At 38.3% G+C, this 17500-nt stretch overlaps 2 protein-coding genes across 3 annotated transcripts in view; one reads left to right on the forward strand and one right to left on the reverse strand.

The window, feature by feature from the left end:
* LOC113821439 (ferritin, heavy subunit) overlaps positions 1-4413 on the forward strand; it is a 5321-nt gene extending 908 nt beyond the window's left edge. The window contains exons 1-4 of one of the 2 annotated variants that reach the window (XM_070140466.1): positions 1118-1168; positions 2576-2677; positions 3105-3227; positions 3470-4413. In XM_070140466.1, the coding sequence (XP_069996567.1) occupies positions 1133-1168; positions 2576-2677; positions 3105-3227; positions 3470-3655 (447 nt within the window). In that variant the 5' untranslated portion in view covers positions 1118-1132 and the 3' untranslated portion in view covers positions 3656-4413. Of the gene's footprint in view, positions 1-1117; positions 1169-2575; positions 2678-3104; positions 3228-3469 lie in introns of those variants that run through there. The other variant, XM_027373943.2, reaches the window with a different exon arrangement.
* Positions 4414-11994: 7581 nt separating this feature from the next.
* On the reverse strand, positions 11995-16054 carry LOC138866827 (uncharacterized). Its single transcript, XM_070140623.1, has 9 exons — positions 16015-16054; positions 15250-15332; positions 14867-15017; positions 14431-14703; positions 14132-14267; positions 13369-13668; positions 12568-12788; positions 12277-12428; positions 11995-12141 (listed from the first exon to the last, which is right to left on the reverse strand). Exons 1-9 carry the CDS (start codon positions 16052-16054, stop codon positions 11995-11997), a joined length of 1503 nt encoding a protein of 500 aa, XP_069996724.1.
* Between the last annotated feature and the right edge of the window lie 1446 nt (positions 16055-17500).

The following is a 17500-nucleotide window of genomic DNA, read 5'->3' on the forward strand; positions in this document are numbered from 1 at the left end:
TCTCTCCAGCCATGAAAATGTGGAGGATTCCTTGGATGGGGGTAGCAGACCCCAATGGGGTCTGCTGCCCCCATCCCCAACCCCCTGTGCACAGCCCTTTGTATTAGACAATAAGGTAATTGATTCTGTATATTTTATTTATATTTTGCCCCGCAACTACCTTTCATGCCCTCCCATGCTATCGGGCCAAGAATGTGGGGATTTAGAGAATTTCCATGCAATAATTTCTTTGTTTGGGTAGTAGAGAGTGAGAGGAATCCATCAATACCAAAATCATGGAACCATATGGTACAGGGTAAACTTTGCCGATAATAGACAGAACAAGAAAGAAATTAGACACTTTCACCTATGGCATTTGCTTTGCTGTACCAAGATTGGGAAAATCTAATGACTATCATAAAGAGAGGAAAAAAAGAGACTGATACAAGAAATAATTTGCCCAGGCAGAATGTCCAAAAATGAAGACATAGGAAATGCCCCACTGAGACAAAGCACTGTGTAAGGTTTATGAAAGGAATATGGTCCTTACAATAATGTTTGTGGATTCTGGGGAGTTCCCCAAGTTTGTTTGATAGACTAATAGGGACTTGGTTTCAGAGGGCTGCAGTCATTTTGTAAACAGTTACAAATACTTTCACTTGTATCCTGATCTTGCCATTTGCAATAGAAAACAACAGCAGATTCACATTCATTACACCATGAATAATTGGAATGAAAAATGATAATTGCAAGATCAGATAGCTGTATGAATAGAGAAATTACCACCTAAACCAATCCATTAAAGACCAAAGTTTTGTTGAAATATGAGCTTCCATTATACACAGTTTCATGGCTTACAGAAATTGTGATACTGTAAAGTTTTATATAATTTATTATAGTTAAGATATTCGGGATTATCAGCACATATTTTCTTATAAAGTAGAACCATGAAATGTAGAAACTTGCAATAATAGGTTTTATTTATGTAAAGCTAATTTTACAACCACAATATCGTACAATATAGTTTATCCTCTCCTCTATCTTCTCTTTTTTTATACCTTTAATTTTCATATAACACACCATCAACTTTGATGTATAACTTATCTTATCATTGCTCGTTAAGGGTTTTGTAGTGATAAGACTTGTATCTGTAATGGAACATGGCAACAGCAAGGGATGGAGAGTGAGAGTACGTACTTGAGGGTTATGTTACTTTTATATAACGATAAATGTACTTTTTCTGATATTGAGTGCTTGGCATCGTTTGCCACTCCTCTCCCCCATAATTTTTCTTGATATTACTAGTACTATTGTAATTTGATTTTTGTTATAATTGGATATAAGGTTTGCTCATGAATAGTTTGAGCTATTTTAGCATTAAATACAATTTACATTTTTTTTATACTTTTGACAGAACACTTTTCCACTCTAATATTTTCTCTGAACACTTAGGTAAGAAATGTTATGATGTCATGGTTTCTTGTTTTAGACTCATTGATCCATATCAGGGAGAAGGGTTTGTTAACTGATAACTATATATAAATGAAAGATATCAGTATGCTATATTGTTTAAAAATTCTAATGCCTCATTTGGGTACTCGACATGTAAGCAAGGAATTACAATCTATAGCGTATTTAAGATGTACTTTGTTAACCTATTAGAGGTTTGTTTTTCTATTTCATAGGCACTCTCACCGTGTCGCCCACCCCAATCAACGTATATAAGTTAATATGGCAATCCCATGATTCAAGCTACCCACTTATTAACTTGAGCAAGAGTTAGAAATGGGAGATTGTAAGAATCTCAGAGTGAAGTAGAGTAGGTTGTTTATATATATATATATATATATATATATATATATATATATATATATATATATGAAAAAAAAGTTTTAAGAAATCTTGATATATGTTTACATAATGATGTCATAAAAATAGAGAATAACTAAGGGCAAAAACACAGAGTAGGAAAAGTATTGTTCCACACAGTGATGTTTATGTATTCCCAAGGATGTCAGTAACCCCACAGGAGCCAACTGCTGTGGGGTTGCTTTCACTTTGTAATCAATTGCCTAAATTTTATTTACATATGTATTGATTTCTTTAATATGCATGTGCACATATGTCGTCTGACACACACATGCACACATTTGATAAATGTTATATTTACATATGTAAAGGTTTATGCCTAACAATTTATAAAAGAATATATTGGTTAGCATCCTTGACCTTTCATTTTACAGAACAGTTTCTCATATGAAAGATTTATGTTTTTACATTTTCTTTTATTGGTTGGTTGGTTAGTTTGTTTGTTTAATAGTAATAATATTACTATTATTATTGTTTGTAATGATAATAATAGTAATCATTATTATTGTTATTATTATTATATATATATATTTTTTTATCCCAGTCAGGCCTCATTACAGTTTTGAGGGATTGAGAGTAAATGGTAAAAAATCAGGAGGCATTTTCTAAGGCAGACAGGGATAATAACAAACATTTTTAAAATAACCTATGGGTGTATTTATGTATGTAACATTATGTGTGCCTAAAGAATACACTGTATTAGAACTTGTTTTCATGTTGTCCACAGAGTTACCACTTTGAGCGAGATGACGTAGCTCTCCCTGGTTTTGCAAAGTTCTTCAAAGAGGCTGGTGACCGTGAACGAGACCATGCACACCAACTCATGAATGTAAGTATCAATGTAAAATATTACATTTTTTTCTGGTTGATGTTGAAAACAGAGGTTTAAGGTATGAAACATTGTGTAATGGAAGGAAAGTAGTATTTGCAGAAAAATGCAAGAATATGTATGGTGTGTGTGTGTGTGTGTGTTTGGGGGGGGGGGGGGGCTGTTGTTACAGTGGTAATACACACAGCTTGGATCTGCAACCTAAGTAAGATTGAACCCAGTAACAATCCATGGTCAGGAAGGGCATTTACTTAGGGCAGTGTCATTTTGTTTAATTTCATGAAATAAGTATTTTAGTTGGGTGACAATTACACACATCTAATATCTTATCAGATTAATTTTAGATTATTAAACATTTTCACTTTCTTATAGGGTTCCTCTTGTATGGTGTTTCGGGCAGCATATTACTGACTTATTTCTTTTGCAGTATCAAAATAAACGCGGTGGAGGTATTGTATTACAGCCCATTGCAGCGCCACCACAGCAGGAATGGGGATGTGCGGTTGACGTTGTTCAGATGGCACTTGATCTGAAGAAACGAATCAATCAAGTAAGCAAAGGCTCTTTTCTTGCATTGTTAGGCTTTTATGTTATCATAAATGCAGATTCATTTTGACCATATATTGGTGTTTTAAAGAAATATGTAGCCTTGAGTGTTACCTATCTCATTTATTGTTCTGAATTTTTCATGGATATTTGGACACACAAGATTAGTTCAACCCTTAGTTATGGTAAGTGTGATTGGTATTTCAATCACACTTCTAACCTGCAGCAAATCTTGCAAATTTTCAGAGTTTCCTGGAGCTCCATGTGCTGTCGTCTACCAAGGATGATCCATTCACCTGCCATTTTATTGACGATCACTTTTTGATTGAACATGTGGAATCCATAAAGAAAATGGGTGACATGGTGACCAAGTTGAGGCGTGTTGGAGCAGCTGGTTTGGGAGTGCATTTGTTCGACCAAGAGCTCCAGTAGTTTCTTGTGGGTACAATAGCTGGATATGTTTTTTTTATGATTTATAAGATTTATTCTGTGATTTATTCTTAAACAGTAAATTGGGTAAGTACTCTTAAATGTTTTGTGAATAATTATTGCATAATAATAATGATATTTGTGATGCAGACTCTTGTTCAAGGTAAAAGTAATGAATATTTCAAAGCAAACATTTTCTTTCTTTATATATTTTTGTATACATATTGTTTTTGAACTAGTTAAACACCTTCATTTAAATTTTTTTTTGCATTATAGGTTATGTTGGTTTAAACTCATTTACTTCAGATCAAAGCAATACAAAATGACAGGGATTTTACAAACTGAAGTTATGCTTAAGGAGACTATTTACATATATAAAAACAACTGTAGCTTCATCTTGATACAAAATGAATGTTTAAGTCAGAGGATGATGTTACTGCTCTGTGTAAATGTATATATATGTATGTATATATTATAAACACATTTTATTACATAAGATTTCAAGGGTTATATGATTGATAAAAGAAAATATGTACATACATACAAAGAGGAGACTTTATATGGTTCACTTAATATTAATAATCAGCCTTGTATCTCCTTGCTTATACTGCATATTGTCAGACATAAGACTATTCATTTTGAAATGTTATTAGGAAATTAAATAGGACATTGGATTTTTACTGTTAAGAGACTTGTATCAACCTAGTCAAAAGAGAAAATTGTTTGAATTATTCATATTCAATACAGTGTACATTCCATCAGTTTTAATTTTTTCGTATCCCTTTCAAATGGTAATTTTATTGAAAATAGAATGAATTTACTTCAACATTCCAGAATCTAAGGATATTGCTGATATGTCCTTGACAGATTAAAATGCAACACAGGTGACAGACACCTGGATAATCACAAACTGACAGTCTGAGTCCTGGCTATGTTACCAACTCTGTAACATTACCAGGTAATTTGTGACAATGGTGAGGATTGCAAATGCAAATGTATAATATTTCTAAAGTAATATACCAAATTTGAATTGGTGGGACATGTTGAAAAAAGTAATTAAAACATGAAATGTAATACTTGCCTCAAAATGTGCAATTCCAAAAATCAAAGATAGGAGATTTCAGCCGGCCATCTGAGTAAAAGGGTTAACTCAGTAAAAAGAATTATTTTCTGTTGACAATTTTAGACACTGCTGATATTCTTTTAAAAGACTACGAGAATGGCAACTAATCTCTGTTCGGCAGTCACTGACATTAAACTGTAAAGGTTCAAATAGAAAATTGCAAGTTGGCGAGTCACTATTACACTTTCGAATAGTCTTTTAACTTCTTATGGAAGGTCACAGAATAGAAAGAATATGTTTGACTAAAAAATAAAAAAAAAGTTGATAACCATCAGCCTAGATCATGAAATTTCATTTTCTGCCCACTTCTAAGGCTCTGTCAACACAATTGAACAGTGCCTTGCAGACTATGCCTGTTTACCAGGCAAATCCTGTGTTTTGTCTTTCACATGAGTGCTTGTGGCTGATAGTGTACCTGGCAACAAATTACCAGGCAGACAAGCCAGATTTCTCTTGACCACAGGCTGAGATACACTTTTGGATTGACCATTTTCCCCAAATAATTGGCATTAAACAAGTGCCTCAGACAGTGCTTAATCATGTAGATGGGCCCTAAGATAGCAATTTGCATGTTGACAGGTTACCACTTGTGCACAAGTGCCCACACTACTGTTTTTCAGAATCACTAGACACTGCCCAGAAGTATGACTGCTTATATTGTATTAATTTTTTGTTATTGTTTATGCATTTCTGTTATCATTGTCCTACCATAACAGTGCCTACAGTGTTTATCACTGTATATTAATTATCACTTGTAAATGAGTTAAAAAGACTATCTAGAACAGATATTCAAAGAAAACCTGCTGTGTCACTTACCCGGCTTTGATTGGCCAATATGTGGAGAACATTACAATTCTGACCACATACTTAGGCCAGTAATGGGCTATGCACACAGGCTTGGGTTTGACTGTGTGGACAAGTCTTAAGAAAGAAGAAACAACAATGTATTGATTTACCATTCATTTTTATCTTGATTTCTGCTCAAAGTCAAAAAAAGGCTATGTGTTTTTGCATATACATGTGTACTTATGAATATAACTCATACCCTTTTTATTATATCTTTTTGTGAGGAGTTGAAGTACCTGAGGTAATTAGGAACTTTGAACAAGCACAAGAGATAGACAGGCCTTCTGAGCTTAAGGGGAAGAGTCGTCAGTACGGTTCACAAATTACAATTTTTTCAAACTTTGTGTGTGGATACATGACCATGTGACGCACCCAGGGCGCCGGTTGCCAGATGCATAACGCGCTCCTTTCCGCGATTTAAAGGTTTGGGGCATTTAAATGCCCTCGTGCTGCCACACCCCTTTTTGCTTCATGCTTTATTTTTCTTGTATTTTCACGTTTTTTTTGGCTGTTTTTGCGAATTTCTTTGGTATGATACTGCTGTACAATAGTTTAGGCTGCGTTCAGCAGACAGGCAGCAGCAGCAAGGACAGGAGAACAGTGCGATTGATAAAGTTTTTGGGAGTACACATGTTTTGTTTTCAACCTGTTGAAAACCTAACAATATGTCATTTATATATCAGAAATGCATAATATATGATTTATTATGTACTATGATATGTAAATGACGGGACCAGGAGCCTTGACATCTGAAAGTATACTTTTCAGAGAACACTCCCACCTAACCTAACCTAACCTTGACATAAAGATGACCTAAAATTACCTGAACAAGGCCTGACCCTCTACCACAGGACTCATATTAAAGGCCAAGGAATTGTCTAAGTAGATATTCACATTTGGTAATCATTGGTATGACCTTTATGATGTAATGACGATGAATGACAAAAACTGCTATTTTCTCAAAATCATATTTTCATGCATGATAGTAAGGTTAACTTTGTATGTAATTACGCCATTTTAATCATTCTTGTTGCAAAATGATCGTCCAGTTCGTATCTACTAACTGTAGCAAAGTCATGCATTATTTCAACCAAATACATTTTTTACTGAAAAAAATGATGGCGATTTTCGGACGAAAAAAAAGGGGCTTTTTTGCAAGGTAACTGAAACATTGTTGTTTCAGATAGATTTACATAAATGCTACATTTGGTACTCTTATTTGTTGACTAACTCTGGTCAGAAGGAAACTGCAGTACTATTCACTATAAGGAAACCATAACATAATTTTTTGATTCTATCATCTCACTCGTTTTTTTGTATTTTTTGCGCAAAATTTTATGCAGCTTTTTTAACCAAATTTCTTGTATACAAGCATCACATACCCATGCACTTTGTGTAAAAAAATTATTGACCTAGCTAAAAAACTAAAGTAAGCAGGATCGGATAACGAATTTCGTGATCGTACCGACGACTCTTCCCCTTAAGTAGCAAATTGAAGTTACATATTGATTATTTAGCATTGCAATACCCTCCACACAATCGGAGGCATAGAAGCTGCAACAGATATAAAAAGCAATATTACAGGACCTGTCCATTAAGAATAAAAGAAAATTCACCTTTCCAGTACCAGAAGATCAACACGGAAATAAAATTATTAAAAGGAATCGAGGTTTTACTTCAAACCGGCACATGAGATCTAGTTCAATTTAAAGATGGACTTTTATCTGGTTGACCAATTGTTTTTTGTCTGGTGTTATATTTCTGTCAACTTTAGATGGAACTGAAGTTTTCTGTCTACAGAGTCTAATATCTGAGACTATTCAAGACCTATGATGAAATACTGCATTGTGCATGTGTAGTGATGTAAGATTTTATTTGCAGGAATTATTGCATTAAAGGTCAATCAGTACTAGTTAAATAAAACTGTTCATATCTAAGATAACAGTCAAAATTCAGCAATATGAAAAGTTACTCATGGGGTATACCCTTCCCCAGACCCCACAGTCCCTATTGAACCCCCAGACACTACTCCACCTACTCCTGATCCTTTATTTCAACCCTCAGATACCTAATCCCCTACTACTTAGACAACCATATCTACCTTTGTCACCTATTATCCCTATTCCTTCCTCAGTCACAGATACAATGCAATTAATTTAATTGCTCTACTTTCTTAACCTTTCCCACCTATTAATCACTACTCTACTTCATTTACTTCCCTCCTTTACCTCTTTATTACCATACTCTCCTACAACACCCTCTAATCTTTGATATCTAACACCCTCCCCTTCTCTTACTCTTCAACAGATATCTCTATTCTTCCTTGAACATTTTTCCTATACCTTCCCCAGTGTAATACACTACATAATATACATACACTGTAATTCACTAAATCGCCCTACCCTCCCATTTATACTAATTTCTGCTCTAATTCATTTGCTCCCCTATTCCCCCTTTTCACTACCCTACTATCCTATAACGTCCTTATACCTTTGATATCTAACACATTTTCTCGTAATCTTTAACTCACCTTTGCCCTTTCCAATGCAATAATTTACCACAGTGTTACATGACCTTTGATGTCTAGCACATTTATTTTTTCAAACATTAACTTTAACATTAAACATTACTCATGGGGTAATTCGGTTATGGTTGAACAGTTGAATTTGTAACTGCATTAATTCTTTTTCATTTTCTTTTGAAATACTTTTTGCTAACTGAGAGTACAATCACCATTTAATAGCTTAGATATCATCTTTGAGTCAGAGATGGAACAGAGGTATTGTAAGAAACCAGGGTGAATTCTGCTTTTTTTTTCTTTTCTCAAGATGTAATGTGTTGTTGCTTCCAGGTAACAATAATGCCAATAACGAGTATTTAAAAATCAGTTCAGGACTGTTTAATTATTTCCATTGTACATATTCATTATGTATAGTTGAATTACGGCCTCATTTTAAACCACTGCTTTAAATGCTTTGAATTTAATGTGGGTAAAATAAAGATTATTTTCAAGAAAATATGTAGTGCATGTTTACCCATATTTAAGGCTAAGGCATTTGCAGAAGAGCTTTGTTGTAACATATGGTGTCACTATATATATATTAACCAGTATTGATGAAAGAGTGAAGTATCCTAGTTTCTACAGTATATGGAATTATACATTAGTGTTATATTCAGATTATATTGAATAAAAGGATGCATATTTTCAAGCACCTGATGCAGCTGCAGCTAAGACCATCAAAAGTCTTATAGCACTATAGAAAAGTTTAGTAGCAAAAAAGGGTAAAGTGGGGTTTTGATGAATTTAAATTTTAACTAAAGGGTTAAAAATCATACTGCATTTTAGTTTTGTATTGATAGGTATGAGAAAATAAAGGTCATATGAGAGAGAGAAGAGAGGATAGACACCTGAGAAGCAAAGGAAGAAGTAGGTATAGAAGAGGATGCAGTAGAAGATGGGCTGGAACATTTAGATTGTCTGATGTGATGGGTAGAGCAAGAAGGAGGAGGGGTAGGCACCGGAGAAGTGGTAGAGATTGGAATGTCTGGATTTAGAATGGCAAAAGAATGTGATTGGGAAAGGGAGAGGGTACAAGTGGGAATGAAAGATGTAGGAGGAAGAGATACTGAGGAGATGTAGAAACATCTTAGGGAGAAGGGGTAGGGGCAGAGCAGAGGACAGCACTGGAGTAGGGAGAAAGAGAGAAACCTTGTCAGCATGCTTCCTGCCAAATTTGAATGTGAATACTGCTACTACCTTGTAGGTAGGGCAGGCATTATAAAATATATTATGGAAGCCACCACAATTTGCAATAATATAATATAATAATAATAACAATAATACGTGATTATGTAGGGCAGTCAGTGTGTACTGCAGGGAGGACAATAAGAATGAATGGTAATAAGGGAAAAAGGGGTTGAAAATGAAGAACATGAAGGATGTTGGGAGAGAGGATGGAATGTTTTCTGAAGGTTGGGTAATGACCTAGGTAGGTGACTTTGATTTGTCTGAGTGACAGTAGGTATTGAGGAGGGGGTAGCAGTAACAGTGTTCAGAGTCATGATAAAAGGAGAGCCAGAGAGCCAGGAAAATTAAAGTCAGAGAGGATAGTTGTTAAAGGGCCAAGCCTAATAAGGTCACAAAATCATTAATGGCCTTGGTAAACCTGAAGTATATGGGAGATAGAAATTATTTACCCCTCAAGGTGCCCATGAAAGTCATTGGAATACCATTCCAATGACTGTCCCAAGGCCAGCCTTTTCTCCTTTCAACATAGCTCTCAGTTTAGAAAATGGAGAGAAGAAGGGGTTGGAGAAAAGAAATGACAGGAAAGAGGGAGAAAAGACTGTTCATAACTGGTTGAGTCAAGGGTTGATGCCCAAGGTAGGTTAATGGTTGAAACAAATAAATGTACTATACATTTAACGTTATATAGCACTATAGTAAAGTAATCTGGCAAAAAGTGTAAAAATGAGTTAACAATTAGGATAAAATAAGTTAAAGGTCAAAGGCTATAGTGTTATTGGATAGATTACTTATGGAAAGGGTTAAGGGCATATGGAGACTAGATGAAATGGAATGTATCTGTAGCTGGGAAAGCAATAGGAACATTTTTTCAGGAAACTGGCAATAGAGCTATTATGAAAGAATCAGTAGGTAATACGGGTAGAGTTAGCTGTCAGAGAAGTAGCAGGAGAAGAATCTAGGGAATGAGATAAGGAAACTTGGGTATCAAGTATCAAGAAGAGTGCCAGGGGTGGAGGAATCCGAAGAAGGACACTGTTGCAAAAGAAAGTGTAGCAACCACAACTCGCAACTGGCAGCTTGGCATAATTGACCAGGTTGGGTCCACCAGGTCTACAGCCTTATCCTCACTCACTCACCAGCAGGCACTTCTCCTGAGGAGACCTGACAGGCTCACCTGGCTTACACAGCTCCCATGTACCTAATCTACAGAATCCAAAACGAGATCAAGCATTGTCTAAAAATCATGCAGCAGCAACAGAACTAAGCAGCAGCTACCGGGGAGCCTCTCTGGCTCTCCTGTTGATCTCCAACTTCATCTTCAACACTTAGCCATACCAGTGGGAACTCACACGCACACAAACACTCCCCAAAAAGATACAAAGACCAGTTCAAGTGGTAGATAACCCATCTACTACACTGGTGACCCATAGAGTGCTATGGACATTGGTATTTCACTCACTCGCTTAGCTAACTCACTGGAAGGGTAGTATTGTAGCAACTATGACCCACAACCTGCAGCTCGGTATAATTGCCCAAGTTAGGTCCACCAGGTCCATAGCCTTATTCTCACTCACTCACCAGCAGGCATTTCTCGTGAATGACTGACGAGACCTGACTGGCTCACCCGGACACCTCTCGGCTCTCAGATTGGACCGGAGGTTCCCCTCGTTCCCTGTTAGCTTACACAGCTCCTGTGTACGTAAGCTGCAGAATCCGGAACGAGATCAAAGCATCATCTCAAGATCATCCAGCAACAACCAGCAAAGTAGCAGCCACTGGGGAGCCTCTCTGGCTCCCCTGTTGATCACTCAACTCCAACACCTAGCCATACCTGTGGGAACTCGCACCCACACTCTCCAAAATGATATAGACACAAGTTCAAGAGGTAGATGCACAACCTCATCTACTACAAAGGGATTCATATGAGTATCCAGGTGGGAGAGGTAAGGATAATGGGGAATGAAGAAGGAATGTTGCAGATGGAAGAGAGGATGGGAAAAAGTGGGAGGAAGAGGGGGAGGAGGATGGATATTAGCAAATACTTTGAATTTAGAGGGAATAGGAATAGAAGGATTAGAGTGTAGATGAGGGAGCTGAACATTCTCTTGAATCATATCAGGATTTTTGGATGTCTTTAACTTCTGGAGGGGAGTTGAGTGGGAAGGTCTAAGAAACAAAGGTTCTCTTGTTAGGAGAAGAGGGACTTGATGTTCAAGGTGCAGAGGAAAAGGAGAGGATGTTGTAGGTGAAGATGGAGTGGAACATTTAGCTTGTCTAGTGTGACAGGTAAAGTGAGGAGGAGAGATGGGAGGCACTGGAGAAGTGGTAGAGACTGGAGTATCTGGATTTAGACTGGAAAAGGAGTTTGACTGGGGGAGAGGGGGAGTAGAGGTAGAAAGGTTCTGGGTAGATGGAAAAGATACTGGGGTAGATGCAGAGTAGGTAGAGAGAGAAAAACCTTAGTCCTGTGCTTTCTGTTTGGCCTCATGTAGAGTGAAGCCTAGTTTGAATCTGAGAACTGCTACTTCACATTCGAGCATATAGGCAGGGCAGCTCCTATAAAATACATTATGTAAGCCAGCATTACTGGCACTTGTATGTGACTGAGCAGGGCAGTTTTAACAGTCATGCCCATGGTTGGTCACAAACATTGAAAGGATTAAGCTCTGGAGCAATAGTGTTTGGCTTGGTGGCCAAAACGACAACATTTCTGACATTGATGAGGAAGGGGTCGATACAGTTGGACAGGGCAGGACGCTCCACCAATATAAACTTCAGGGAAGGTCATGTCTATCAAAGCTTATCTTGGCAATATTGATGTAAGACTTACACTGTCTTCTAGGAGGAATAGTGAAGCACTGTACTGCCACTGCTTCATAGTCAACATGGCAGATAAGTAATTTTCACAGTCTGGCCAATGCCATACATAGGACAATTAGTCGGGGAGACGGAAACAATTCCGGTACAAGTATTAAGAGAGGAGTGAGGTTTAGCAGGGATAGGTTTGCCAATGAGGTCAATCTGAGTAGATAGTGCACAAGCTTGGGACTCACATGTAACTGTGACAAGGTGTGAACAATCAGAAAAAGTGCAAAAGGAAACTTTGCCTACTTGTTTTTGGAGACATTGTTGGAAGAGAATGGTATTTTCAGAGCAAGTGGCTGTAGGGGGAATCGCAAAGAATCGATCCCACCTAACTGGCCCAATAAGAGTACTTAAAAGGTTTGAAGAGGTGGAAGCAGTAGAAGGACAAGGGTGAGAGGAAGATGGGGTGGTGTGGGGTGAGGTTGTATTGTGAAGAGGACAGTAAGGATGTCGTAGAGTAATGAGGGGGGTAGACAATGAAGATGACTGTGCAGTAGGGGGCGTAAAAACCAATGAAATCAAATTTATAAAGGCTTGTTGTTGTAAGGGCAAGCCTAGTAAAGGTAAATGTTTAATGTTTAATCTTTGAAAATAAATGTACTAGACATCTGAGGTCATATAGCACTATGGTAAATTATTGTGTCGGAAAGGGCAAAGGAGAGTTAAAGATTATGATAAAATGTGTTAGATGTCAAAGGTTTAAGAATGTTATAGGATAATATGGTAGTGAAAAAGAGGGATAGGGGATCAAGTGAGCTAGAGCAGAAGTTAGTATAAAGGGGAGGGTAGGGCAATTGAGTGAATTATAGTGTATCTGTCACTGGAGAATGTATAGGAACAATGTTTAAGGAAGAACAGAGATAGCTGTTGAAGAGTAAGAGAAAAATCTGAGGAGAGGGGATGGTGTTAAATATCAAAGATTAGAGGTTGTTACAGGAAAGTATGGTAATGAAAAGGGGAAAGGAGGGAAGTAAATGAAGTAGATGAGTGATTAATAATTGGAAAGGTTAAGGAGGCAGATTGATTAAATGAATTGTATTGTATCTTTGACTGGGGAAGGAATAGAGATAAAAGGTGATAATGTTATATATGGTTGTATTAGTAGTAGGGGATTAGGTATCTAAGGGTTGAGACAAAGGATCAGGAATAGGTGGAGTAGTAGTGTCTGGGGGTTCGATAGGGACAGTGGGGTCTGGGGAAGGATATTGTGATAAAAGAGATTCATGTGTATATCCAGGAGGGAGTGGGAGGGATAGTAGGGAAGGATGGGGTTTTGGGGGGAGGTTCAGTTTGGGTGGTTGAGAGGATGAGGCATCTTGGGAAGGGGTTGGGGGAACATAAGGGGGCAGAGCAAGTGAGCGAATTGCAGTGTATCTGTGACTAGGGAAGGAGTTGGGACACTGATCTAGGAAAACAGAGGTGGCTGTTGGAGAACTAGAAGAATCCAGGGGTTGAGAAAGAGAGACTGGGGAAGGTGATGAAGTACTAGGAAAAATGTTTGGAAAGGAGGGGTCTGGAGAAGGACACTGTTGTGATAGAGAGGATTCGTGTGAGTATTCAAGTGGTAGAGAGGGTGGGGTATGTTGGGAGGGTGTAGGAGGAAGGGTGGAGGGAACTTGGGAAGGAGGAGGATGAATATCTGCAAATACTTTAAATGTAGCAGGAGTAGGAACAGAGGGACTGGGGGGTGGATGAGGGAGCGGAGTGTTCCCTTGGGTCATCTTTAGGAAGTTTCGGATGTCTTCAAGGGTTTCTGAAGGGGAATTTGGTATAGAGGACTGAGAAACAAAGGTTCTCTTATAAGGAGGAGAAGAGGAGATGGATATCTGAGGAACAGATGAAGAGGAAGGTGTAGGAGAGTGTGGAGTGGAACGCTTAGGTTGTCTGGTACGACAACTAAAGTGAGGAGGAGGGGTAGGTATCCGGGAAGTGGTAGAGATTGGAGTATCTGGATTTAGGATGGAAAATGGATTTGACTGGTGGATAGGGTGAGTAGACATAGGACGTAGGTTTTGGGTATTGGGAAAAGATACCTGGGGAGATGCAGAAATATCTTGTGTAGATGGTGAGGGAGCAGAGCGCAGGACTGTTTTGGAATAAGTTGAGAGAGAAAAACCTCGTCGTCGTGCTTCCTGTCTGGCCTCTCGTAGAGTGAGGCCTAGTTTAAATCTGAGGACTGCTACCTCACATTCAAACTTATAGGCAGGGCAGCTCCTATAAAACACATTATGGGAGTTTCCGCAATTGGCACATGTACGTGACTGAGCCGGGCAATTTGAACCGTCATGACCAGGTTGGGCACATAAAGGGCATCGGGCTGTGGTGCGACAATGTTTGGCTGGGTGGCCAAAACGCCAACATTTTTGACATTGATGAGGAAGGGGTTGATATTGTCAGACATGATAAGACAATCCACCAATATAAACCTCATGGGGGAGGTCTTGTCTATGGAAGCTAATCTTGGCAATACTGACATGAGATTTTATGTTGGCCTCTAGGAGGAAGAGTGTAACACTGTACTGTACTACTGCATCATATTCATCAAGGCAAGAAAGTAGGTAATTTTCACAGTCTGACCAGTCCTTGTTATACATGGGACAAGCATTTGGGGGAATAGAAACAATTCCAGTACAAGTATTAAGAGTTGGGTGAGGTTCAGCAGGAATGGGTTTGCCAGTAAGGTCACTTAGGGCAGATAGTGCACAAGCTTGAGCTTCAGATGTAACTGTGACAAGGCGTGAATGATCAGAGCGACTGCGAAAGGTAACCTTGCCCACTTGTTTCTGGAGGCACTGCTGAAAGAGAAGGGTATTCTAAGAATAGGGGGCTGTGGGGGGAATCACAAAGAATCGATCCCACTTGCCTGGGCCAAATAGAGTACCCAGAAGGTTTGCAGAAGTAGAGGTAGTAGAAGGACGAGGGCGAGAGAAAGATGGGGTGGTGTGCAGTGGAGTAGTTCTGCGGGGGGAAGGACAACAAGGATAAATAGTAGTAATAAGGGAAGAGGGGGTTAACATTGAAGAGGGTCGTGCAATAGGGGATGAAGAGGAGAATATTGGGGATGAGGAAAAGGTATTTTCCAGGGGTTGAGTAATAACCTGAATGGGTTTTTCAGAATGGTTGGAGTTGTTTCTTAAGCGTCGAAGAGGGGGTATTAGCATCAGTGGTCGGAGCCGTGGTCAAAGGAGGGGCAGGGATCGGAAAACCATCAAAATCAAATTCAGATAGGCTATTTGATGAAGGGGCAAGCCTTAATGCCTCTATCAAGGGTAAGGAATCTTCATTACTGGCCATGGTGTGCCTGAATAAACTGGGGAAAAGAAATGGTCTACCCCTTAGGGTCCCCATAAGGGGTAAGGGCTAAGTAACTAACCAAGGGAATACCGTGCCCATGGCTCCCGGAGGCCGTTCGTGACTGACACAAAGCCAGCCTTTCATCCTTTCAGCACGGCTCTCACACCTTAGGAATGGGATAGAAGAAGGGAGTAAAGAAGATACAGAAGAGGAAAGAAGAGAAGAAAGGACCAAGCAAAATTAGTTGAGGCAAGGGCTGAGGCCCAAGGTAGGGGTAATCCTCTACATTGGGTCTCAGTCCCCGTCTCCTAAGCCCTCCCATGACAACAACGAGCTAGGTTTTGGGAGGGTAGTAAAGGTTTAGCCTAGTAAGCCCCTAGTAAGGGTAAAACATTTTTATTATTGGCCATGGTAAGTCTGAAATAAGTAGGGAAAAGAAACGGTCTTCCCCTCAGGGTCCCCATGAGTATGGGCTAAACGATTAACCAAGGAAATACTGTGCCCATGGCTCCTGGTGGCCATTCATGACTGACACAAAGCCAGTTTTTCATCCTTTCAGCATGGCTCTCACACCTCACGAAATGGACAGAAAGAGATGAAGAAGAGATGGAAAAGAGGAGGGGGAGGAGAAAAGACCATGTAAAATTAGTTAAGGCGATGATGAGGCCCAAGGTAGGGGTAATCTCCACCAAACATCAATGAGCAATGGATTGTGAGGGTGCTTATTCATGAATAACTGTATTAACTTTCAAAAATGCACATGATTCCTATATGAAATATGGAAATATAGATTTGTTAATACAGATTTACCATTTTTGTTTCTAAATTACTCACATAACTATTAATTTTTTTGTGTGTGTGGGTGAAGAGGATAATAAAATAACCAATTCATTTCATCTTTGTTAGCATAAATAACAAATTTGTACCTGTCAAGGGCACATGGAAATAGCATATAGAATGATTCTATTTACATATTTACAATATATTTTTTTGGTTCAACTTCTCAGTGTGAAAGTTTGAAATGTAACAAGTTAGTAGTCATTCTTGGACACATCTATTAACTATTTAATATTATCAATCTGTTAGCTGACAATAACTCTATCCATAAAATAAACAAGTTATAGATACTATATAAATACTCTTCATAAGTCTGGCCCTATTAAATGTACAAATATATAAAATTAATTTGGTTTAAGTCATAAAAAACATGACAGTGTAAAAAGTGAAGATATAAGGAAGCAGAAGACTTAGTTCCAAAACACAGCTAGTATTGCTTTCACAGCTGCCAACAGTTCTTCATACTATCACAGCTGCCAACTGCGCATTATGCCATCACAGCCGCCAACCTTCTGCATGTACTACAGCTGTCAACAGTTCTTGATACTATCACAGCCAAAAACGGCTATGTGTAATATCACAGCCGCTAATAGTTAATGATACCATTACAGCCGTCAACAGATCAGTGCATCTCTTGAATTAAATTTTATTTCCCTAACAGCTCAGCTTTAAGCTATATGACAACTGTCAAGGCTTTATAAAACAGCATTTAATGGTTCCCATCATTTAAGACAGCTGCCAATACTTAGAATCATTTCTTATACCTGTCTTTCAACAATTCTGGGAAATATCTTGAATGGCTGTATTTCAACTTCAGGTTTGGACCCTGAGGTTTATCTTTAAAAAACCCTTCTTTTACATACTACAGTATTAAGCGTCCACTTGCAGTTTATGGAGAATTTTACATTAAAAGGAATAAGAAAAGAGAGAAAATAAAAATCCCAAAAAATGAGTAGACCCTCAAATGGACACTGAAGGCAGAGCAGGTACATAGGTAACCCTTGGTATTCTAGCATTAAAATGAGATTTGCCTCACAACAGGGGCATTTCATCAGTACTGAAATTTCCTAGAACTGTTGAAATGTCTCAGAACACATCAGCACACAGTCTTCCAATGAGTATGATCACATGAGAA

This window comes from Penaeus vannamei, chromosome 27 (assembly GCF_042767895.1).
Source record: "Penaeus vannamei isolate JL-2024 chromosome 27, ASM4276789v1, whole genome shotgun sequence".
NCBI lineage: Eukaryota > Metazoa > Arthropoda > Malacostraca > Decapoda > Penaeidae > Penaeus > Penaeus vannamei.

Bases quoted from the DNA above. Each gene is read 5' to 3' on its own strand.
- LOC138866827 (XM_070140623.1), bottom strand. From the start codon at position 16,054: ATGAATGGCCACCAGGAGCCATGGGCACAGTATTTCCTTG. The intron at 15,018-15,249 runs GTTAACCCCCTC...CAGTGCCTCCAG, and splicing joins ATTGCACGACCCTCTTCAAT to AAACAAGTGGGCAAGGTTAC. The intron at 14,268-14,430 runs GTTTGAATGTGA...GCATCTCCCCAG, and splicing joins AGGAGCTGCCCTGCCTATAA to GTATCTTTTCCCAATACCCA.